Below are 23,382 nucleotides of genomic sequence, written 5' to 3' on the forward strand. Positions count from 1 at the left end.
ATGTGTATATAGGGTAATAACACTGCAAAAGGTATTGTTGGGGGAGAAAGTTTAGTGCGTGTGACTTTGAAAGAGTGAGGGAGCCGCCAGCCGCCATCTGTGTATAGCGACGACTCTTAGTGCCTGAACTAACTATATCAGCTTAGCTGTATAGTTGTGGTGAACAAAATATACACATACTTATATATAACGTCTGTATATAGTGTAATAACACCACAACTGGTATTGTTGGGGGAGAAAGTTTAGTGCGTGTGTTGAGGGAGTGGCAGCGAGTGGCTGGCTGGTGTGTGGCGGTAGCTCCTCGTTGCTTTTCGACTCTCAATACCAACTTAGTGGTTCGGTATGGTGACCAAAACATGCCAATACTTATATATAACCTGTGTATAGAGTGTAATAGCAGCAAAACTATTTGTTTATTGTTTTATAAATATAATAATTGAATCACTAATATGCACATCATACTTTTGAGTATAGCGATTATTCACCACTTTTATTATATAAATATATTACAATACACACTATTGAATAATATTACTGCAAAAAAACTAAGAAAAAATCAATCGGAGACATTGAAACAATTAGGTAATAATATCTTTGTGGCAACTTCCATCTGTCAACGCGGGTGACGCTGACCGGGTCTGACGACTGCTCTGTCAACGCCCACTTTTTGCCAGACTTCCTCGGTCAATTGCGCCCAAAATATGTCACCTACGATTTTTTTTTTATTTTTTCCGTGCTCAGGGGACACAAATTAACATGTTTAGAAGACGAAAAAAAATTTTTGAATTTTTTTTTTTCTTGCGCACAGGGGTGTAAATGTCCATATGACCCCTGAGCAGTGTAAGGGTTAACAATATCTTTCAGGACCTTTTCCTCCGTTTTATGAGCTGTGGAAAAGAAGTTCCTGTAAAATAGTCTAATAGAGGGTATAGGTGTTGTGTTAGTTGTCTCTTCAGAGGTTGCATGGCGTTTCACTTTCCTTCTTATGATGTCTTCGACGAAACCATTGGAGAAGCCGTTGTTGACTAGGACCTGCCTTACCCTACAGAGTTCTTCGTCGACTTGCTTCTATTCTGAGCTGTGGCTGAGAGCACGGTCGACATATGCATTAACAACACTCCTCTTGTACCTGTCTGGGCAGTCGCTGTTGGCATTTAGGCACATTCCTATGCTCGTTTCCTTAGTGTAGACTGCAGTGTGGAAACCTCCGCTCTTTTCCAAGACTGTTACATCTAGAAAGGGCAGCTTCCCATCCTTTTCCATCTCGTAAGTGAAACGCAGCACGGAACTCTGCTCAAATGCCTCCTTCAGCTCCTGCAGATGTCTGACATCAGGTACCTGTTTAAAAATGTCGTCAACATACCTGCAGTATATGGCCGGCTTCAAGTTCATGTCGACTAAGACTTTTTGCTCGATGGTACCCATGTAGAAGTTTGCAAACAGGACACCTAGGGAAGAACCCATGGCGACCCCATCTACTTGCTTATACATGTGCCCATCCGGGCTCAAGAAGTGTGCCTCTTTAGTACAAGCTTGGAGTAATTTCCTTAGAATATTTTCTGGTATGTCAAGAGGAGTACAGGCTGGATCACGATACACTCTGTCGGCTATCATCCCGATTGTCTCGTCCACAGGTACGTTGGTGAACAGTGATTCTACGTCCAACGAAGCTCTTATCCCTGTGGCCCGTGTGCCCTGCAGAAAGTCAACAAATTCCTTTGGAGACTTCAGGCTGAAGGCGCAAGGGACATAAGGAGTCAGCAGGCCGTTGAGTCGCTTCGCCAGTCTGTATGTGGGTGTGGGTATCTGACTAATGATTGTCCAAAGTGGGTTTCCAGGCTTGTGTGTCTTGACATTTCCATACGCATATCCAGGTTTATATTCCCCAATAATCTTTGGCAGGTGGAGTCCTGATTTCTTGGCGTTCACAGTTTCGATCAGTTTGTTGACCTTTGCATTCAATTCGGCTGTAGTGTCCTTCGTTACCCTTTGGAATTTTGTTTGGTCAGAGAATATGAGGTTCATTTTCGCCAGATATTCGTCTTTTTTAAGAATGACGTATATTCGCGACTTGTCACCTCTCCTGACAACTATCTCCTTGTTCTCACGAAGGCATTTAGCTGCCGCTTTGAGCTCGAGGGACAGTATGGTGCTTCTGTAATTGCCTCGATTCTTTCCTCCTTCCGCAATAAGTTCTGCTTGTAAGGTATCTTTGGTAGTGACCTTCTTTTGTGTCTCGAGGTCGAATATGTCGTCCAACAGAATTTCCAACTCCACTTTCTGGGCCATCTCACTCGGTCTGGACATAACGTGACAGTTTATGCCCAGATTTAGGAGAGTGACTTGGTCCTCAGTGAGGTTAATTCCTGCAAAGTTCAGGAAGCCATCTCTTCGTCGTGGAATTGCCATAGGTCCTCCATATAACGTTGTTAGTTTCTTGATAATCCTTGTTTCAGTGCTGAGGTGATGTCTGTCTGTGAGGATGTCGAGGTGTTGTTCAATGCGGGTACGGATACTTTCGTCGATGTTGCTATTTCTCCACTCGTTTGTAGCATGAAGTAGTTGCGTTTTGTTGTCTTTGATTTCATTCTCTGCCTTGTATATCTGATCACGAATCAGATCCTGGCGATATTTTATCGTGAAGGCATGATTCCTTGCTGCTGGATCGTGCGTTTTAATATTAGTATGTTTTGGTAGCAGTCTTTCCTGTAGACATATATTATTAAATATGACCGAAAAAGTAAGATTAATAATTCTAACACGAATTTTCTTAATCTTTCGTACATTTCTTTTCACTGTTGGTGGTAATTCAAAAATCAATTCTCCAAAATTAACCCTGAAGTCTCCAAAGGAATTTGTTGACTTACTGCGGGGCACACGGGCCACAGGGATAAGAGCCTCGTTGGACGTAGAATCACTGTTCACCAACGTACCTGTGGACAAGACAATCGGGATGATAGCCGACAGAGTGTATCGTGATCCAGCCTGTACTCCTCTTGACATACCAGAAAATATTCTAAGGAAATTACTCCAAGCTTGTACTAAAGAGGCACCCTTCTTGAGCCCGGATGGGCACAAGTATAAGCAAGTAGATGGGGTCGCCATGGGTTCTCCCCTAGGTGTCCTGTTTGCAAACTTCTACATGGGTACCATCGAGCAAAAAGTCTTAGTCGACATGAACTTGAAGCCGGCCATATACTGCAGGTATGTTGACGACATTTTTATACAGGTACCTGATGTCAGACATCTGCAGGAGCTGAAGGAGGCATTTGAGCAGAGTTCCGTACTGCGTTTCACTTACGAGATGGAAAAGGATGGGAAGCTGCCCTTTCTAGATGTAACAGTCATGGAAAAGAGCGGAGGTTTCCACACTGCAGTCTACACTAAGGAAACGAGCATAGGAATGTGCCTAAATGCCAACAGCGACTGCCGAGACAGGTACAAGAGGAGTGTTGTTAACGCATATGTCGACCGTGCTCTCAGCTACAGCTCAGAATGGAAGCAAGTCGACGAAGAACTCTGTAGGGTAAGGCAGGTCCTAGTCAACAACGGCTTCTCCAATGGTTTCGTCGAAGACATCATAAGAAGGAAAGTGAAACGCCGTGCAACCTCTGAAGAAACAACTAACACAACACCTATACCCCCTATTAGACTATTTTACAGGAACTTCTTTTCCACAGCTCATAAAACGGAGGAAAGGGTCCTGAAAGATATTGTTAATAGAAACGTTATCCCTACAGACAAAAATCAGAGGATACAACTGACGATTTACTATAAAACCAGATAAACGGCCAGCCTACTCATGAGAAACTCTCCAGACACAAAGCAGAACGCTTTAAAAGAGACCAACGTCGTCTATGCCTTCAAATGCCCTCTTGGGGATTGTAAGCCTCAAAAAACTCAGTATATAGGCAAGACAACAACATCTCCTTCCAGGCGTTTAACGATGCATAAGCAACAGGGATCCATTAAGGAACATATAGCCTCTTCCCACAACCAAACCATCATCAGAGAAATCTTAGCAAACAACACAGAAATCATCGATAGATATAGCGATAGCAGGCGGCTCGACGTCTGCGAGGCACTACACATCAAGAAGTCAATACCAGCAATCAACAGCCAATTAATGCACAACTATATTCTACCCACTTCAAGACTCCGCTCCAATATAGAAGCATCAAGATATACGGACAAATAGGCTTTCTACAATCACTTCCATTTCAATACCCATTGTTTTGTGTTCTGTCTTGTGTTGATGAAATTAATACCCTATTAATGCCACCTCTTGTTCTGTCTTGTGTTGATGAAATCAATACCCTAATAATGCCACCTCACCCCATCCACCTCACTTAAATGTAGATATAAACAAAATCGGAGATGTGTAAGTTCTATTCAGTTGTGTATTTGTAAACTAAAGTCTTTGAAAATGTAATAAGTTTTACGAAACGCGCTCAAGTGTCGCGTCAGACTAGAAATAAAAATGAATTTTGGAGAATTGATTTTTGAATTACCTCCAACAGTGAAAAGAAATGTACGAAAAATTGAGAAAATTCGTGTTAGAATTATTAATCTTACTTTTTCGGTCATATTTAATATATATATATATATATATATATATATATATATATATATATATATATATATATATATATATATATATATATATATATATATATATATATATATATATATATATATATATATATATATATATATATATATATATATATATTTAGGGGTACCACCACTGGTTTAATTAAAGGGACCCACATCCTCGAAGAAGAAAATAAATAGTGTTCAGAGAAGACCTTGTGGATTCTCAATGAATACTTTAATCTTTTCCTCTCCTACCACCCCTATTATTTTTTTTTTTTTTTTTTATTGCAATGCTACAGTTTACAGAAAACACACACTTATATAACAATATAACAATATACCAATCAGTGTTCGAAGACTTCGTCCAGCTCCTCGGGGGTCGGGTGCGTACCCAAGATACAGCATGCATTTCCCCTCTGAACAGCGACACTGAGGCGCTGGAACATAAAACTGGCCGCTCTTGGGTCTCTAGTCTTCCCAATGAGTTCCTCGCCCAGCTCCTTCAGGAACTTAAGTGCACATTTACCCCAGGCGCCCAGAGTCTCAGAGCCTATTGGCACGAACCTGTAACAACGTTCTAGGTCCCTGTACTTGTTAGTTTTCTGGGTCTCCCTGAAGGTGGCCGTCCCCGCCTCCCTCAGCTGCGCTGTAAGGTAGATAGGTATCAGCCAATGTGGATGCACACGTGTAGTCCCACACGACCTGTTTACCTTCCCTCCACGGCAGCAGGGTGACTCCATCTAGGCGTTTTTTTCTGTGGTCAGGTCTGCACAACTGAGGTTCCCTTTGTGCTGGACACCCAGCTGTAGCCAAACTTCTCTTGATGATGTCATTGACTGCTTCATGTCTGGCAATCTTTCCCTGTGTCTTACGACAGATGAGACCATGGCTGCCGTATTGGTCCGCCCGTGCATGGCCGCATATACACAGGTGCTCGGTGGAGATAGGGGCGGCAAGGCGCAGAGCAACACCAATACTTAGGGTCCGATGGTCCAGGCGGGTGCCCAAGGCGGAATTAGGGACTGCCAACAGGAAGTCCCCGGCATGGGGCGCTTGCACAGCTAGAAGACGCGCTTTGTCCTTCCTGGAAGCTGCCTCCAGCATTGATGTGGCGATGTTCTCCACTATGGGGCTATCCCATTTGGACTGTTTGCAGTCATTTGGAAAAGTCGGTCGAGGATGAGAGTTGAGGAGAGTGTCCCACTGACCGGCTCCTTCCGCGAATTTGGGATCATGAATCCCAATGGAGTCTCTTAGGTGTTCCGGTAGTATTTCCTTAACTAATTCACCTGTTGCACTGGTCGAGGATAAGAATGCTGGCAATGCTAACTGTGTCGCCTTGCGAATACCTATTCCCCCGAGTCTAACTGGGAGCGTTGCTTGATCCCATTGGTCATCTTGCAGGGATAGGTTTAACACTTTCACGGTTATTGATCTTAGGAGTGTGTCATATTCTGTTAATTTTGGGCTGTCGAAGGAGGGAGCACACCTTAGGAAATAGGTCAGTCTGGGCAAAGCCAGGCACCTTGTGAGAAGGTACAAAGCATCGTGGGCGTCCAAAGCCCCTATTCTTCCCTCCATCCTCCTCAGGTCGTTCAACTTTTCTTCGAGGACTACCTCAATGGCGCTCGAGCCCAGAGGTGCCCCTAGCAGCACACTGTCGGTGGGAGCGATCACCTGGGCTCCTGGCAATATGGTTCGCACTACATCTATGGTTGGTTGGCTAGATGAGATAATTTCACACTTTCATGGGTTCAGGGTGAGTCCTAACTCCTCTCCCTTAGATTTCACTAGCTGTAGATCTTCTAGCAGGGACTCCTGTGTCCCTGCCAGGGTGCCATCGTCCAGGAACCAGATGTTGAGTTCGCTGGTCAACCTGCTTGTGACCTCTTTAACAGCCATGCACAAAAGAAAAGGGGCAAGTGGGTCTCCCTGCTGGACACCTTCTTCAGAAACAACTTCATGTTCCCCAAACAGCAGCGTCGATTCCCTACTGTACCCTGCTGAGACGAAGGGGAGTAGAGAAGGAAAGCTTGTTCGAACTGCTTCCAGTACCACATCCCTTTTTACCTGGTTGAAGGCATTTTTAAAGTCTAATATATATATATATATATATATATATATATATATATATATATATATATATATATATATATATATATATATATATATATATATATATATATATATATATATATATATATGACAGTGTCAGAACACGGAGGACAATTTAAACAGGAATTTCCTTAAGTACTTTCGTATATTAAAACATCTTCAGTAGCACAAAACGTTTTGACCAGGAGGCAAGCGTACCCAAAACTCCCCTTTACTCCACACTCCCTCCATGCCGGCTCCGTCATCAAGCAGCAAACTACCATTCCCACCCTGCCTGCTTCTGATTGGTGACCCGCCGACTGCACATCTGCATCTTAGCGCCCTCTATTTAGTCCATGTCTGGGCTTGAACCAGTCATTGAAGTTAGAATATCTTGTGCTCTCAAACTGTGAACAACTAACTGATATACGCTCTGTCTATCAGGTGGATGTTTCTCAGCTAGCGCTTTATTCTCGGCATCTGTTTAATCACTTTTCTGTCTTTATATTATAGAACAACGTCATACCTGTTCTTAATTTTTATGTTATATTTTTGACTTGTTTGTTTGCACTGTACATAGCCAAGGGATTCCTTTTGTTCATAATTTGTTTTCAATATTAATTAAAGTTTCATTGTTCATACTATGTGTTTTGCGTGTCTTCCCTTAATTAACCACAGACAACAGCCAGACCTCCTAAACAGAATACGGGCACAAGACACGAATGAGAGGATACTCCTTCCTCTCCTTTATTTTCCAGGAGGAAAATAGCAGGTGTAACAGGAGCTTTTCACCAAGAACTCCTCACCTGATGGAAATGGTTTAGGACCACCTACGGGGAACACCCAGCCTGGTAAATTTTCCCATAATTACCTCCGATAGTTACATGGATCAAAGGCAGATCCCTGAGGAACATATTAGACAAAGCCAAGTTTCCTTAACACGTTGACCCGTCGAAGGGGGTGTTGGAAACCATGAAACCTTCCAGACTTGTGACAGGGTTAAGGAGGACCTATGAGTAAAAGACCACCACAGGACTCTTACTCGTTTGTGCAGCCAGGCTTTGTACACTTGCTTTCGTGTGATGCTGGATTTCGACAGCTTTGTAAATCGTCTGTCATCTACACATTGGTGATGTTGCACGCAATTGCATTCAGAAAAAAACAATATTTCTCACAGTGGTCAGAGTAAATGGTGGAAATGTTTAATTCAAAGAAAAGGTGGATGAACTGTTTATGATAAGACAAAATATAGATAAGTATATACAGATTTAACAGAAGTGATGCATGGATTGGATCATCACTTCCCAGACTGTTTATGAGTAGCTTGACAAGTTTGCTGAAAATATGAAGTTCTTACCTTGAAATACTGAAAACAAATTATCTCTGATATTAATAACAGGAGATATTTAAGTGCTAAAATGTCATCGCTATTGTCGCCTCCAATCTGACACATTAAACTGACCAAGGATGTAGAATGCATGGCCGCATGAATGACCAAATACGTAGAATGCATGATCGCATGAATGACCGAGTTAGTAGAATACATGACCGCATGAATGACCAAGGATGTAGAATATATAGAATGCGTAGATCATTATGAAAACTTTCTAGAATTAATTCCCTCTAATAGCATCTTTATTTAACTTTAAAGATTAAGTGGCCTCCAGAGTGAATATCTACACAGAAGATGTGAGTGTGTGATTTTTCACAGTTGATTCATTTTGTTGATTCTCCAGAGTGGGCACGAGTGAACCACTGGACATTGACTGATCAATTCCTGGAAGATACTTAAGATGTTGGATGTCTAAGGACATAATTCAGTACAAAAACTATTTGTGCTGAGGTAAATTATCACACAAGAGCCGTCGTGAGGTGTTTTGTTCATTAATTAGAACGAGGAACACTGTAGAGATCAGGCAGCCATTTTGTAAGGTGTTTGACATGGAAAATACAACCAAAGACAGAAGTGAGGTCTTGTTTCTCGGCCATTTTGGTCATCATGAATGATGCCATAGATATTGCCGCTTGGTGCATATCTTGGGGCCACCAATCAGAGAGAAGCTTGCAAAGATGCTTCAGCTAGATTGGTTAATTCATAGTCCTAATCTCGAAGACCTATCAAGGAAGTCCAGCTCTAAAAACTCTCAAACTGGGGCATTCACTACAAGAAGCTCTGTGTGCTTCTGAATTTTTTTCGAACTGGGGCATCCACTACATGAAGCTTTATATGCTTCTAGTTCTTCAGCCAAGGAACTCAAGTTCTTCACACGCCCAGTAATGTAATTTTAATACTCACTATTTGCTTAAATTAGACCGAATCTGTAGATTCAATTCGTGTGTTAATTATAATCAGAGTGAGAACATTTTAATGGCTTAGTGAGACAGGTGTTAAGCCACTGTGCTGTGCCAACTGAGAAAACTCAGTCGGTGGGAAACTGCGCCAGACAAGAAACCCCTTTTTGAATGTTTCATACCCATTCAAAATGCGTGCGCAGTAGGTTGTGTACGAAATTAACTATTGAGACCTCCAGTGAGAGGCAGCAATCTTGGAAAAATTCCCAGAATGCCCTAGAGCTGTTGGCTGGGTTAGTACTGAGTGAGCAACCATGGGTGGCACATGCGCCTTTGGCTGCTAAACACCTGTCCAACATGGTGTTGAAAGATCGCTCTCTGTTAGTGAAATTAAGACCTTATTGTTTGAAGAACATAAGAGTCATGATATTGATCAAGCTAGGTGCAGTAAGGACCTAACACAAAGGTCAGATGCAATGATACAACTAAGATGAAAATAATACAGCGAGCGAATCCAGTTGTAGCTCTGGGCGCCAACTTTGCCATATCTAATTTATATAGATGATACAAAGATGAATCATTTTCTGGGATAAGTGATGATGCATCTGATACAAGAAGCATAGATGAACAGTGTTAGAGGCTACCATGGTGGTGTTTTCCATAGATAGTTTCAAGAATAGCTCAATCTCTTCCAGAATGACTGAATCTCTTTCAGTGAGGGGCTTTACAAATAGATCTTTTCAAGACTACCTTACAAATTGATCTTTTCCTATAAACTTTTCAAGACTATCTTACGCTTCACATGATTGCCTACATACCACCTACAGGAATTATAGCCAAGGGTGTACATGAGTGTGTTATTTGAAAGCACACAGAACGAAGAAACAGGATGAGAAAATCTATCTGGTGCTACGAGAGCGAAGTCGTGCTGAGTACCATGGACTGTTTCATTGATTATCATTCACTTCCGAAGTACTGAGTGTGTTATACAGTGTGTTACTGTATAAATAATGTGTAGAAACTGTACATATTGTAATTTTAGTGATTCTTTTAAAAGTAATATTGCGACAATAAACATTTATTGTGGACACATTACTGACACATGTATACCAGTTACATGAAACATCATGAACGTTCTATTGAAAATATATTGTAAAGGACACAAATACGCATCATATACGAAAAAATAACAAAAAAACGGATTTGGAAATACATAGAACAAATAACTGAAAAAATATTTGTGGCAACTCGCGGTATTGAATGGCGCGCGCGACCGCCTCTCGGAGCTTCACGCTTGGGTGACCAGCGTGTGGTGAGCCCTTCTCCACTTTCCCACAGCCAAAGTAAGTGGATTTTTTTCATTTTTTTTACATGAACAGGTACAGGGAAGGGAATTTATCATTTTACAAAGATAAAATAAAATTACGAACAATTGATTTTCTGCGCACAGAGGAAATGTCACAATAAACTCAGCACATCACAGTGGTTAAGGTTGATAAAATGAAGAGTTCGACGTCGCGATCGTGTGGATCAGCGTAATTGTGAAGACTGTGTAGACAGTGAGTTAACAGTCTAACCTACAACAGACAAACTGGGTACCAGTAGTGGTGGGGCGAATCTTCGCCGAAATTTGTATACGAATCGCCAAAGTTCGGATCCCGAGCACGTTAACCACGGTTGATGTGAAGGTATCCTTCAGGACCATGCCACCTGCTGTGACTGCATGAATGTGTGAGTGGATGGTTGTGGGTGTGAACGAGGCAGTAACAAAGTACAGTAATCTATATGAACCTTCGTGGTTCCATGTTAAATTGTATCTCAAGAGATAACCCCAAGATTATCCAGGAGTACTTGCCACACAAATCATCTGCATCAAGTGGCAATATGAAAAAGAGAACAAGTAGAACTCGGTGTCCTACTTGTTAGCTTATGCACAACCAATTTAACTACGAGCTCCAGTATCAATGGTCTGGCTGGCCTGATGAGTATTCTGGATTAACAGTGATGGTTAACCAGTGGGGTAACAATGGAAAACATTCTAGCAAATTTATATTTTACCTAGCAGTACCCGGCCACGCGTTGCTGTGGCTCAGCAACGCATGTACGTTGCTGAGCCACAGCAACCTTTCCTGTCCCCTAGTCCTCCCCCACCATTTCCCTTTCCCCTGTCTCCTCGGCCTCCCAACCATTCTCCATTCCCCCATCCCCTCTTCCCCACCATCCCAATCTCCCCCTTCTCCTCGTCCTCAACACCTCTCACTCACTTCCATGCCCGTGTCATCCCCCCCCTTCCCCATTCCCTCGTCCGATGCCTTCCCAAATGGTCTGATGTTCCCATCAGAAAATTAGGAACATCAAGTGATCTGATGTTCCTATCACTGCAATATAAGAAAAACAGTTAAAAAATGAAAATGAAAATATGAAAAATATATAAAATTAACTGTGCTCACGAAATGAATAATATGGTAAACAACACAGCTCAATTCCAACGCAATTCACACAGAATAATTAAATAAAAATAAAAATAAATCAAAATTTATGAAAATTAAATTTATCAATGCAATCAGAAACACTGAAATAGAATTTGTAACATATTTAGTATAGCATGTGTGTTGCTCTTACATGCAACAGATTGTGCGGTTTTTCAAGGAGAGTATAGTTGTACCTGTCACAGGTCCTGTCATCTATACTTACACTTACGAAATGAATGGTATCATTTACTCAAATAACTCAATCAAAAATAAAATGAATCAAAATCTATGAAAATAATATTTATCAATGCAATAAGAAACATTGAAATGGAATTCGTGAAATATTTAGTATAGCGTGCATGTTGCTAATATGTGCAACAGATGGCACTGTTTTTCAAAAAAACGCATGTTTTTACCTGTCACATGTGTGGCATCTATATTGTAGGCATATAAAAAGATGCGCCTATTTGAATGGAACGTTGTGTCAAAATTTCAAAGGAATCGGTGAAGAACTTTCGGAGATTACAGCGTGTGTTTCTCTTATGTTCAACAGATAGCGCTGCTTTTCAATAAAAGCATGTTTTTTTTCCCTGTCACAGGTGAGGCATGTATATAGTAGATATATAAAAGGACGCGCCTATTCGAATGCAACGTTGTGGCAAAATTTCAAAGCAATCGGTAAAGAGGATTCGAAGAGTTCCCTCACTTGAAAAACAGTTTTTTCAGAAAAAGCAGGTTTTTTACCATCACAGACGTGACATTTATATAGTATGTATATAAAAACCTGCTCGGATGCGAATGGAACGTTGAGTGAAAATTTCAAAGCAAAGGTGTGTTCACCAAGGTGTGTTCACCTTGGTGAACACACTTTGGTGAGTCCACCTTGGTGAGCACACCTTGGTGAACACACTTTGGTGAGTACACCTTGACAAGCACACCTTGGTGAACACACCTTGGTGAACACACCTTGGTGAACACACCTTGGTGAGCACACCTTTGTGAGTACACCTTGGTGAACACACCTTGGTGAGTACACCTTGACAAGCATACCTTGGTGAACACACCTTAGTGAGCACACCTTGGTGAACACACCTTGGTGAACACACCTTGGTGAGCACACCTTTGTGAGTACACCTTGGTGAACACACCTTAGTGAGCACACCTTGGTGAACACACCTTAGTGAGCACACCTTGGTGAACACACCTTGGTGAGTACTCCTTGGTGAATACACCTTGGTGAACACACCTTGGTGAACACACCTTAGTGAGCACACCTTGGTGAACACACCTTGGTGAGTACACCTTGGTGATTACACCTTGGTGATTACACCTTGGTGAACACACCTTGGTGAACACACCTTTGTGAGTACACCTTAGTGAACACACCTTGGTGAACACACCTTGGTGAGTTCAACTTGGCAAGCACACCTCATCAAGCACACCTAGGCATGCACACCTCATCAAGCACACCTTGGTAATCACACCTCAGCAAGCACATCTCGGCAAGCACACAACAAGATCCTGTGTATCGAATTTACTCATTTTCTATGATCGAGCCACAGAGATATTACAGGAAAGAGATGGTTGGGTTGACTGCATCGATCTGGACCTAAAAAAGGCTTTCGACAGAGTTCCACATAAGAGGTTGTTCTGGAAACTGGAACATATTGGAGGGGTGACAGGTAAGCTTCTAACATGGATGAACAATTTTCTGACTGATAGAAAAATGAGGGCAGTGATCAGAGGCAATGTATCGGACTGAAGAAATGTCACAAGTGGAGTACCACAGGGTTCAGTTCTTGCACCAGTGATGTTTATTGTCTACATAAATGATCTACCAGTTGGTATACAGAATTATATGAACATGTTTGCTGATGATGTTAAGATAATAGGAAGGATAAGAAACTTAGATGATTGTCATGCCCTTTAAGGATGACCTGGACAAAATAAGTATATGGAGCACCACTTAGCAAATGGAATTTGATGTTAATAAATGCCATGTTATGGAATGTGGAATAGGAGAACATAGACCTCACACAACCTATATATTGTGTGAGAAATCTTTAAAGAATACTGATAAAGAAAGAGATCTAGGGGTGGTTCTAGATATAAAACTATCACCTGAGGACCACATAAAGAATATTGTGCAAGGAGCCTATGCCACGCTTTCTAACTTCAGAATTGCTTTTAAATACATGGATGGCGATATACTAAAGAAATTGTTCACGACTATTGTGTGGCCAAAGCTAGAATATGCAGCGGTTGTGTGTGCCCATATCTTAAGAAGCACATCAACAAACTGGAAAAGGTGCAAAGACATGCTACTAAGTGGCTCCCAGAACTGAATGGCAAGAGCTACGAGGAGAGGTTAGAGGCATTAAATATGCCAAAACTAGAAGACAGGAGAAAAAGAGGTGATATGATCACTACATACAAAATAGTAACAGGAATTGAAAAAATCGATAGGGAAGATTTCCTGAGACCTGGAACTTTAAGAACTAGCTAAACAGAGATGCCGAAGAAATATAACAAAATTCAATTTCGTAAACAGAGTGGTAGACGGTTGGAAAAAGTTAGGTGAGAAGGTGGTGGAGGCCAAGACCATCAGTAGTTTCAAAGCGTTATATGACAAAGAGTGCTGGGAAGACGGGACACCACGAGCGTAGCTCTCATCCTGTAACTACACTTAGATAATTACACCTTGGCAAGCACACCTTAGTAAGCACATCTCAGCAAGCACACCTCGGCAAGTACACCTCAACAAGCATACCTTGGCAAGCACACCTCGGCAAGCACACCTCGGCGAGCACACCTCACCAAGCACACCTTAGGTGTGCAATTAGGTGAGTTCACCTTGGCAAGCACACCTCGGCAAGCACACCTCAGCAAGCATACCTCAGCAAGCACACCTTGGCAAGCTCACCTCGGCAAGCATACCTCAGCAAGCACACCTCGGCAAGCACACCTCAGCAAGCTCACCTCGGCAAGCATACCTCAGCAAGCACACCTCGGCAAGCACACCTCAGCAAGCTCACCTCGGCAAGCACACCACATGGACCAATGGTGGCAATTCCCTGGGCGGTATAACTGGGGTAACTAAGGAAAACATGACAACAAATTTATAATATTGTAACTCGGGGCTCAAATTATTCACATTTCTAGTAAATTTGGATTATACATAATGCGGTATTAAACTGAGGCTCATGTTAATACAAATAGCTGATTTATTGAGTTAATAAATAAGCTAAATGAAATTTGTGGGTCCAGGTCCAGAGCCCATTACGTGACTCTGTAACTATTTTCACTACCGCCTACAGTATGGGAATGGGGTGCATACAAAAATTAAGTAAAATAACTAGACTAACATTCCTAACTCTAAAGGTGGCCGCTGTAGGTTACGCGAATATTTATTCACACTTTCCAACACCCTTCAGCGAGAAAGAGGAGCTGTTGCAAGTTGCACAAACGTTCATGCAACATTTGGGAGGGCGAGAGGTCAACATTTTATCTGCAGTAGGCCCCAAACATACTATTACACATACAATGTAATACATCTAACTCAATGTGTCATGATAAAAGAAGAGGCATAGAAGTAATTACATACACAAAATGTATAGTTAGAACGTTAATTCATCAAAATAGATGTCAGAGTGACATCGCCATGTATTGATTTTTTTCCTAAACCACATCCCGCCAAGCACATGACGAATACTACGTTGCTCAGCGTTTGAACAAGTTTTAACACCTAACAAGTTGTAACAACCAATATAGCAAGTTGTAACAACTTTCTAATACGTCATAAATGGTATACCAAGCTGTAATAAGTTGTAACGAGTTGTTACAACTTTATTACATCCCTGTATTACAAGTTGTAACGAGCGGAAAATAGGACTAGTTACGTTTTGTATTTTGCAGTATTGTACAATAGTTGTAAAAAGTCTGTATCATTGGTAGGGGGTGTGTGATTATCTTTACAACAATGCTTTTCTATGTGCCAGGATGTTTAAATAATTACCACATTTTGTTTTTCATTATTGACAGTAATATAGTAATTTTCTAACCAACTGAAAAATGAAGGCAGTAATCAGAAGCAATATATTGGACTGGAGAAATGTCACAAGTGAAGTACCACAGGATTATGTTCGTGCATCAGTAATGCTCATTGTTTACATTAATGATCTTCCAGAAGAAATACGGAATTATATGAACATGTTTGCAAAGATACTAAGTGAAAATAAGATACATAGTCGATTGTCCTGACCTTTAAAAAGTCCTGGATAAAATAAGTATGGAGCACCACTTGGCAAATGTAATTTAATGTGAATAAATGCCATGTTTTGGAATGTGGAGCTGGATAAAATAGACCACATACAACCTTTAAATTATGTGAAAAGCTTGATCAAATTCTAATAAAGAACGAGATGTAGGGAGTGTTTCTAAATGTAAGAATGTCTCCCAACGACCACATAAGAACGTTGTGCGAGGAGCCTATGCTACACTATACAATTTCAGAATTGCTTTTAAATACAAACATGGTGAAACACTAAAGAAATTGTTTACGACCTTTGAGAGACCATAGTTGGAATATGCAACAGTTGTATGGGGCCCATTTCATTCACTTGGGCTCTAGGAGACTCGAACCACGGACCCCACGTGGGTAATAAAATAAGAAAATGTACAGTACTTATATAATTGGTGATAATATTAAAATAATTTAATAACAACACATAGCAATCTGTTTCAAGATCCAGTCGTAATGTATGACACAAGTGACATGGTTTTTTTTTCATTATATGTTGGTTGTTTGTAAATGTACTCTACGGTTTGTGCTCCACGCTTCCAGGATTATACATGACCATATGCTCCAATTTGTTCCGAAAAAAAATTATGATATCAAATAGCATTCATTAAAAATATTAACAGTAAAGAACAGTTTTCTTCAACAATATGATGAAAATATTACTTTGTCAATAATGCAAAAGCAAAATGTAGTAATTCGTGAAACAACTTGGTACCTCGAAAAGCAGTATTGCAAAGTTTAATACCCATGAAAGATACTTTTGACCGCGACTGTTCAACCTGAGAATCTAAATTTATTGTTCCATGTGCCTCTTGAAATTACTACAGTGATTCTGAAGCAGTACTGAGTAATTTGGTGGTTATGACAGTATTAAATGGAACTGTTCCTACAAGAGCCATTAACTTTCAAATGGGAGTGTCATGTGTCCCTCAGTTCCAATTAAATTTGTATTATCATTATTAAAAAAAGCCTTTCAATATATAAATTATATACATTATATTCATATAAATAAGTTTACCGAATAAAGCTGTTAACCATTCGACACGTATCGGCGAAGCTTCCTCCTATAAGAAATATCACAACTCCTGATCACATATCTAGTAAATGAAACTAGTGCTGGTCATATAATAATAAAAAAAAAATTGATAGGGGTCCCATTGTTCTCCCTGCTTAAGAACTCTATTTGGAACACCTATTTGAGGGGGCCAAGGTTTGTGAGGCCAACTTCGACGAGTTGGCCTTAATGAGTGTGCCACTACTCTGGCAACTGTTTAAGATAACACCCGGCAACTGTCAGCCATCACACACACTGCTAGCAAAAGTTGTCTGAAAACTGTACAGCCCTTGAGAAGAGTGTACCTCGCTTGTTGGTGTATATTCACTGAGAGTTTACTTTACTTCTGGAATACGTTAAGGACTAATATATACTTGCTAGTTGGTCAGTTAGCTATTGCGGTGCTCTTTATAACCCTCCAGCAGTTGATTTGACAAACATTTATATAATTACTTTGCAGAAAATTATGTCCTGTAATCGATAGACATCTATATATTCATTATCATGTATGCAAAGAAGCTGACAATTTCTCACCTAAAATGAGGTTAAACGTTGTGCAGTTTTTAGTCTTTTAGTCATATATTATTTCTTGTCTAGGAAGGTCCATTTGTTAATAGAGTTAAGCGCCAGTAGAGCTGCCTGTCGCACGGGCAGTATGTCTGTTTTTGTCCTAGTTTTATGGTTTGTTGGCCATCTAGTTTTATTGGCAAAGACCAAAGATAAAATGCAAAATTTTAGAGAAATGTGTGAAAAATATTGTGCTGAATATTCTGCATTTATATTCTGCCAGATGATTTGTAGTTGCTCCTAAGTCACTGGACTCGTTTTATCCAAGTTCTTAAGACGAAATTACCAGGCCGAGAGATTCTAATATAATATTCTGAAAAATGTATGGGGCATATTATATCCTGAAAACACACATTTGTAATTTGTTCAGCTCCTACCAAAGACCTGAAAGTCAAAACAAGTAATTTACAGTGCATTTGGTTATCTTGATACCTGGCCAAAAGTAAAATTATTTAATAGTGAATGTCCAAGCTTCGGGAGATGAAACATATACAATTTACAAAATCCTGACCTTCGGAAGCTAAATAATGAATGAAGGAAATGCTCAGGACGTGTGTTGGTAGTCCATATGCACACCCACTGTAGTTTACTACCTAGCCTAGTATTCACACCTACATGCTTAGAAATAATTCACAAATAAACGATACAACTGTCTGAAAGGAATCATCCATCCAGCAGACACAATAAGCTCGCTTTTATACCATTCACTAATCACAGCCTCTCAAACTTTACCAGGTATTAATTTGATTGTTATGAAATATGATTTAAGAAAGAATGTTGTATATAATGATGCGGCAGGTCAACAGAAAATATTAAAACAGCAAAGTAAACATCGACCTGGATTAATTTTATTTCTGTGCCTACTCTTTGTCAAGAGGGATAAAAGCTAGAAATCTTTTAGTCAGAAGCCAAACGTCGCCTTGAAAGGATTTGTAATTATTTGATCGCTATTGATATCTTTTTAACATCTAAGCCTTACTCATGGTATGGAAGACTATGAGAGGCCTGAGCTCTTTATAACTCATTTATGGTCGATGTAATCGAATATGTTCTTGTTTGTACTTCTCAGATACTTGATATTCAGTGTGATGATTGTGACATACACAGAGATCTTGGTGACCTTTTGAGGGAGTATATCTCGGTAGAGAGTTTCGTATCTTATATTTGTGTTGCATAACATATGTATCTCATGCACTGATCTAACATCTTTACCATGTACAAAGTATGCTACGAACACTTTTGTGTAACGTATATGATACCAGTCACAGGAGTGTAGCTCTCATCCTATAACTACACTTAGGTAATTATACTCACCTGTTCGTATGTGTGATGGAGTGTCATAATATAACAACTGTTTAGTAGTACCAAGAGAGAAAATAGTGTTGCATCTGATGAGCATTACACCCTTACATCGATCTTTATTGTAAATTTTCAGTCAAAAGTTTCTATTATTTATATTAGTTTCTCGTCAAAAAGGATTACTTGCTCTCAGTTTTCTAACTGGTGATAATAAGAAGAGTCTTTAATATACCCTAAAATATAATATAGTGTCCCGCTATCACAGCACAAAGAATTATCGAGCAAGCAATGGACGGAGGAAGTGTTAACGTACCGTTGTCGGGGGTGATAAACTGGACGTGGTTGTTGCCTGTCTTTGCTACCCTGTGAGGGAGGGTTGGGTCGCCTGGCAACAAGTAGGTGGTGGTGGCGGACCGGGCCCGGGCGGTACTCCTCTTCCCACAGTCCTGTATCATGGGTGGTAGAGAGAGTAACACTGTTAATCATCCTGCAACACCAACGGCAAAGTATGTTGCAAATATCATCTGTCGCCGAAAGTATTTTTCTTGATGTCAGAATATGAAAAATTATTTAAAAATGTGTGCATTTGTATCTAAAATTAGCATATATGAACACAGACACATACACGTTGACACATGTGGACAAATATCCACTTTTACTATGATGGAATATGTATATATTAGTTATTCCTGATTTATAAGGGCATTAAAGAATAAAAGAGTCACATGGTCTATATAAGAACCACATGGTCTATGTAAGAGCCACATGGTCTATGTAAGAGCCACATGGTCTATGTAAGAGCCACATGGCCTATGTAAGAGCCACATGGTCTACATAAGAGCCACATGGTCTATATAAGAGCCACATGGTCTATGTAAGAGCCACATGGTCTACGTAAGAGCCACATGGTGTATGTAAGAGCCACATGGTCGACATAAGAGCCACATGGTCTTCGTTAGAGCCACATGGTCTATATAAGAGCCACATGGTCTATGTAAGAGCCACATGGTCTACGTAAGAGCCACATGGTCTATGTAAGAGGCACATGGTCTATGTAAAAGCCACATGGTCTATGTAAGAGCCACATGGTCTATGTAAGAGCCACATGGTCTATATAAGAGCCACATGGTCTACGTAAGAGCCACATGGTCTATGTAAGAACCACATGGTCTACGTAAGAGCCATATGGTCTACGTAAGAGGCCCATGGTCTATGTAAGAGCCACATGGTCCACATAAGATCCACATGGTCTACATAAGAGCCACATGATCTATGTCTGGCTATTCCTAGGCGCAAGTCAAGCGTCTCCGGAACAAAAGTGTTCAGCAGAAACCACTACATGTCACCCAATTAGGGCACGAGGTGTAAGTATGGTCTTACCAGGATACTTTAATAAATCAAATTGCCATATAAACTTTAGGGTAACTGTGCCATATAAATAAAACGATCAGTATTTAACTGACAGCTCGGATAGACTTTGTAGTCTTGAGTAGAAATTCCTAGTTTAAAGAGGCCGGGCAACTTCATCAATTCTCATGTGCGCCTTCTGGGTGGATGAGTACATGAGGGTAGAAACACAACTAACATATCCTCATGTGTACTATATGGGTGGATGAGCACATGAGGGTGGATGCACAAATAACATTTGACTTCATCGGTGCTCCGTACCAGTTAACTACAATATCGTGCTTGAACTTGATAGCAGAGAAAAGGAAGTCTGGTATTTACACATACCAGACAGAACACTCTGGGTCAACATCACAACAAAATAATCAGGAAGGAGAGTGAGGTGAGGTGGTCATAAAAATTGGATTCCATTTTGTCTTGTTGCATGTGTCTGCCATAACCATATTTTCCTTAGTAGGTCCGTGATAAAGTGGGCATAATGCCCATCAAGACATAATTAATAAAACTAGCAAGGTTAATTAATATTTAACAATAATTCTTGTCATTGTTTAAATAAAGTGTAATACTTCACAAAAAGAGTACTAATACCTGATATGAACTCGGCTTAACAAATTAACTTTCCGGTGCCGGCTGCATTATTATTAAGGTTTAATCTTAACATAAGATTCTGAAGTTTAATCTACCGGCAGGTAAAGGAAGTCAGCATCATACCTGGTTGTGTACCTTATAGTGTTACTCAGGAGCCACACAAGGAGCACAGAGCCACACAAGGAGCCCAGAGCCACACAATGAGCCCAGAGTCACACAAGGAGCACAGAGCCACACAAGGAGCACAGAGCCACATAAGGAGCACAAGGCCACACAAGGAGCCCAGAATCACACAAGGAGCATAGAGCCACACAAGGAGCACAGAGTCACACAAGGAGCACAGAGCCACACAAGGAGCACAGAGCCACACAAGGAGCATAGAGCCACACAAGGAGCAGATAGCCACACAAGGAGCAGATAGCCACACAAGGAGCACAGAGCCACACAAGGAGCACAGAGCCACACAAGGAGCACAGAGCCACACAAGGAGCACAGAGCCACACAAGGAGCCCAGAGTCACACAAGGAGCACAGAGCCACACAAGGAGCCCAGAGCCACACAAGGAGCACAGAGCCACACAAGGAGCACAGAGCCACACAGGGAGCACAGAGCCACACAAGGAGCACAGAGCCACACAAGGAGCCCAGAGCCACACAAGGAGCACAGAGCCACATAAGGAGCACAGAGCCACATAGGGAGCACAGAACCACACAAGGAGCATAGAACCACACAGGGAGCACAGAACCACACAGGGAGCACAGAACCACACAAGGAGCACAGAGCCACACAAGGAGCACAGAGCCACACAGGGAGCACAGAACCACACAGGGAGCACAGAGCCACACAAGGAGCACAGAACCACACAGGGAGCACAGAGCCACACAAGGAGCACAGAACCACACAGGGAGCACAGAACCACATAAGGAGCACAGAGCCACACAAGGAGCACAGAGCCACACAAGGAGCACAGAGTCACACAAGGAGCAGATAGCCACACAAGGAGCACAGAGCCACACAAGGAGCACAGAGCCACACAAGGACCCCAGAGCCACACAAGGAGCACAGAGCCACACAAGGAGCACAGAGCCACACAAGGAGCACAGATCCACACAAGGAGAACAGAGCCACACAAGAACCACAGAGCCACACATGGAGCACAGAGCCACACAAGGAGCACAGAGCCACACAAGGAGCACAGAGCCACACACGGAGAACAGAGCCACACAAGTTTCATTACTTTGCATTTACTCCGGTTGAACTTCAACAACCATTTGTTGGACCATTCACTCAGTCTGTCTAGGTCATCTTGTAGCCTCCTACTATCGTCCTCAGTTTCAATCCTCCTCATAATTTTTGCATCATCGGCAAACATTGAGAGAAACGATTCTATACCCTCTGAGAGATCATTTACATATATCAGAAACAGTATAGGTCCAAGGACTGACCCCTGCTGGACTCCACTCGTAGCGTCTCGCCAATCTGAGGCCTCACCCCTCACACTGACTCTTGTCTCCTGTTGCTTAGGTACTCCTGTATCCAACGGAGTACCTTCCCTTTCACTCCACCATGCATCTCCAGCTTTCTCACTAGCCTCTTGTGTGGCACTGTATCAAAGGCTTTCTGACAATCCAAAAATATGCAGTCTGCCCACCCTTCTCTTTCTTGCCTTATTTTTGTTGCCTGGTCGTAGAATTCAAGTAACGCTGTGAGGCAGGACCTGCCATCCCTGAATCCATGTTGGTGCTGTGTTACAAAGTTCTTTCGCTCCAGGTGCTCCACTAGCTTTCTTCGCACAATCTTCTCCATCAGCTTGCATGGTATGCAAGTTAGGGACACTAGCCTGTAATTCAGTGCTTCCTGTCTATCCCTGTTACGGCCCTATTGGGTCGCAACTGGGTTCTTCTCTGATCTTATTAGAGTTTGGGTATCCGGCCCCAAGTTAGTAGTGGCTTTCAAGGGGTGTGTTCCATAAAACAAGTAAATTAAAGGGGAAGGGATACAAATACACTAAATTAAATATATAATTACCACCACCAATAAATAAATATATATACTGTCACACGGGGGGTATAAATATTCCATGTGCAGAATCGTCTTCATCTGAAGACGCGGAATGTTCCACGGTGCTCAACGATGCTTAGCCCTGGTTCTCGTCTTGTGGCCTCACGATGAATCCTTCGATTCCCTAGGCGAATCTACCCAGGCCACAGGCCAGCCAAATCACAGTCCCACTGGGTGCACCGTCGTGGAGGCCTTCAACCACAAATCCAGCCTGTAGCTAACAGGTTCCAATCAGCTCTGCTGCGTAGGCCACTCCACGACCGATACTAGGGTTGCGAGCCCTAGGCAGGAGCCTCGTGTGATTTCACAGATCACTCTCCTCACCACATTGGCTAGTCTTCTCCACCAGTCAGCCCCGGGTACGACAATTCCTGGTTCTACCACGTCACAGGCAGGCTAACACGACAGTGTTCATCCGGGTGGTGACTCACAGCTTCTGCAGCAAACACGTGGAGATACTATGGCTGCCTTGGGTAGACTGTCCATCGTCCAATCCAGCAGTCCCAGGTCGACTCTGTAATCAGACACGTCATCAGTACTGGTTACACTCTAGGGCACCTCACTTACCGGCTTAGACACAAACATCCACCTATCCACTCCATAGATTGCGTTGCTGTCTAAGCGCCACCTCACCAGAGGTCAGCAGCGGCTAC

General features: G+C 41.8%; 1 protein-coding gene across 1 annotated transcript in view; it reads right to left on the reverse strand.

The window, feature by feature from the left end:
• The window catches only part of LOC138354908 (uncharacterized), a 269,529-nt gene that overhangs the window by 17,083 nt on the left and 229,064 nt on the right, over positions 1-23,382 (reverse strand). The window contains exon 4 of the mRNA XM_069309390.1: positions 18,987-19,119. Within this exon, the coding sequence (XP_069165491.1) occupies positions 18,987-19,119 (133 nt within the window). The remainder of the gene's footprint in view (positions 1-18,986; positions 19,120-23,382) is intronic.

The sequence above is a fragment of the Procambarus clarkii genome, chromosome 6 (genome assembly GCF_040958095.1).
Source record: "Procambarus clarkii isolate CNS0578487 chromosome 6, FALCON_Pclarkii_2.0, whole genome shotgun sequence".
In the NCBI taxonomy this organism is placed as follows: domain Eukaryota; kingdom Metazoa; phylum Arthropoda; class Malacostraca; order Decapoda; family Cambaridae; genus Procambarus; species Procambarus clarkii.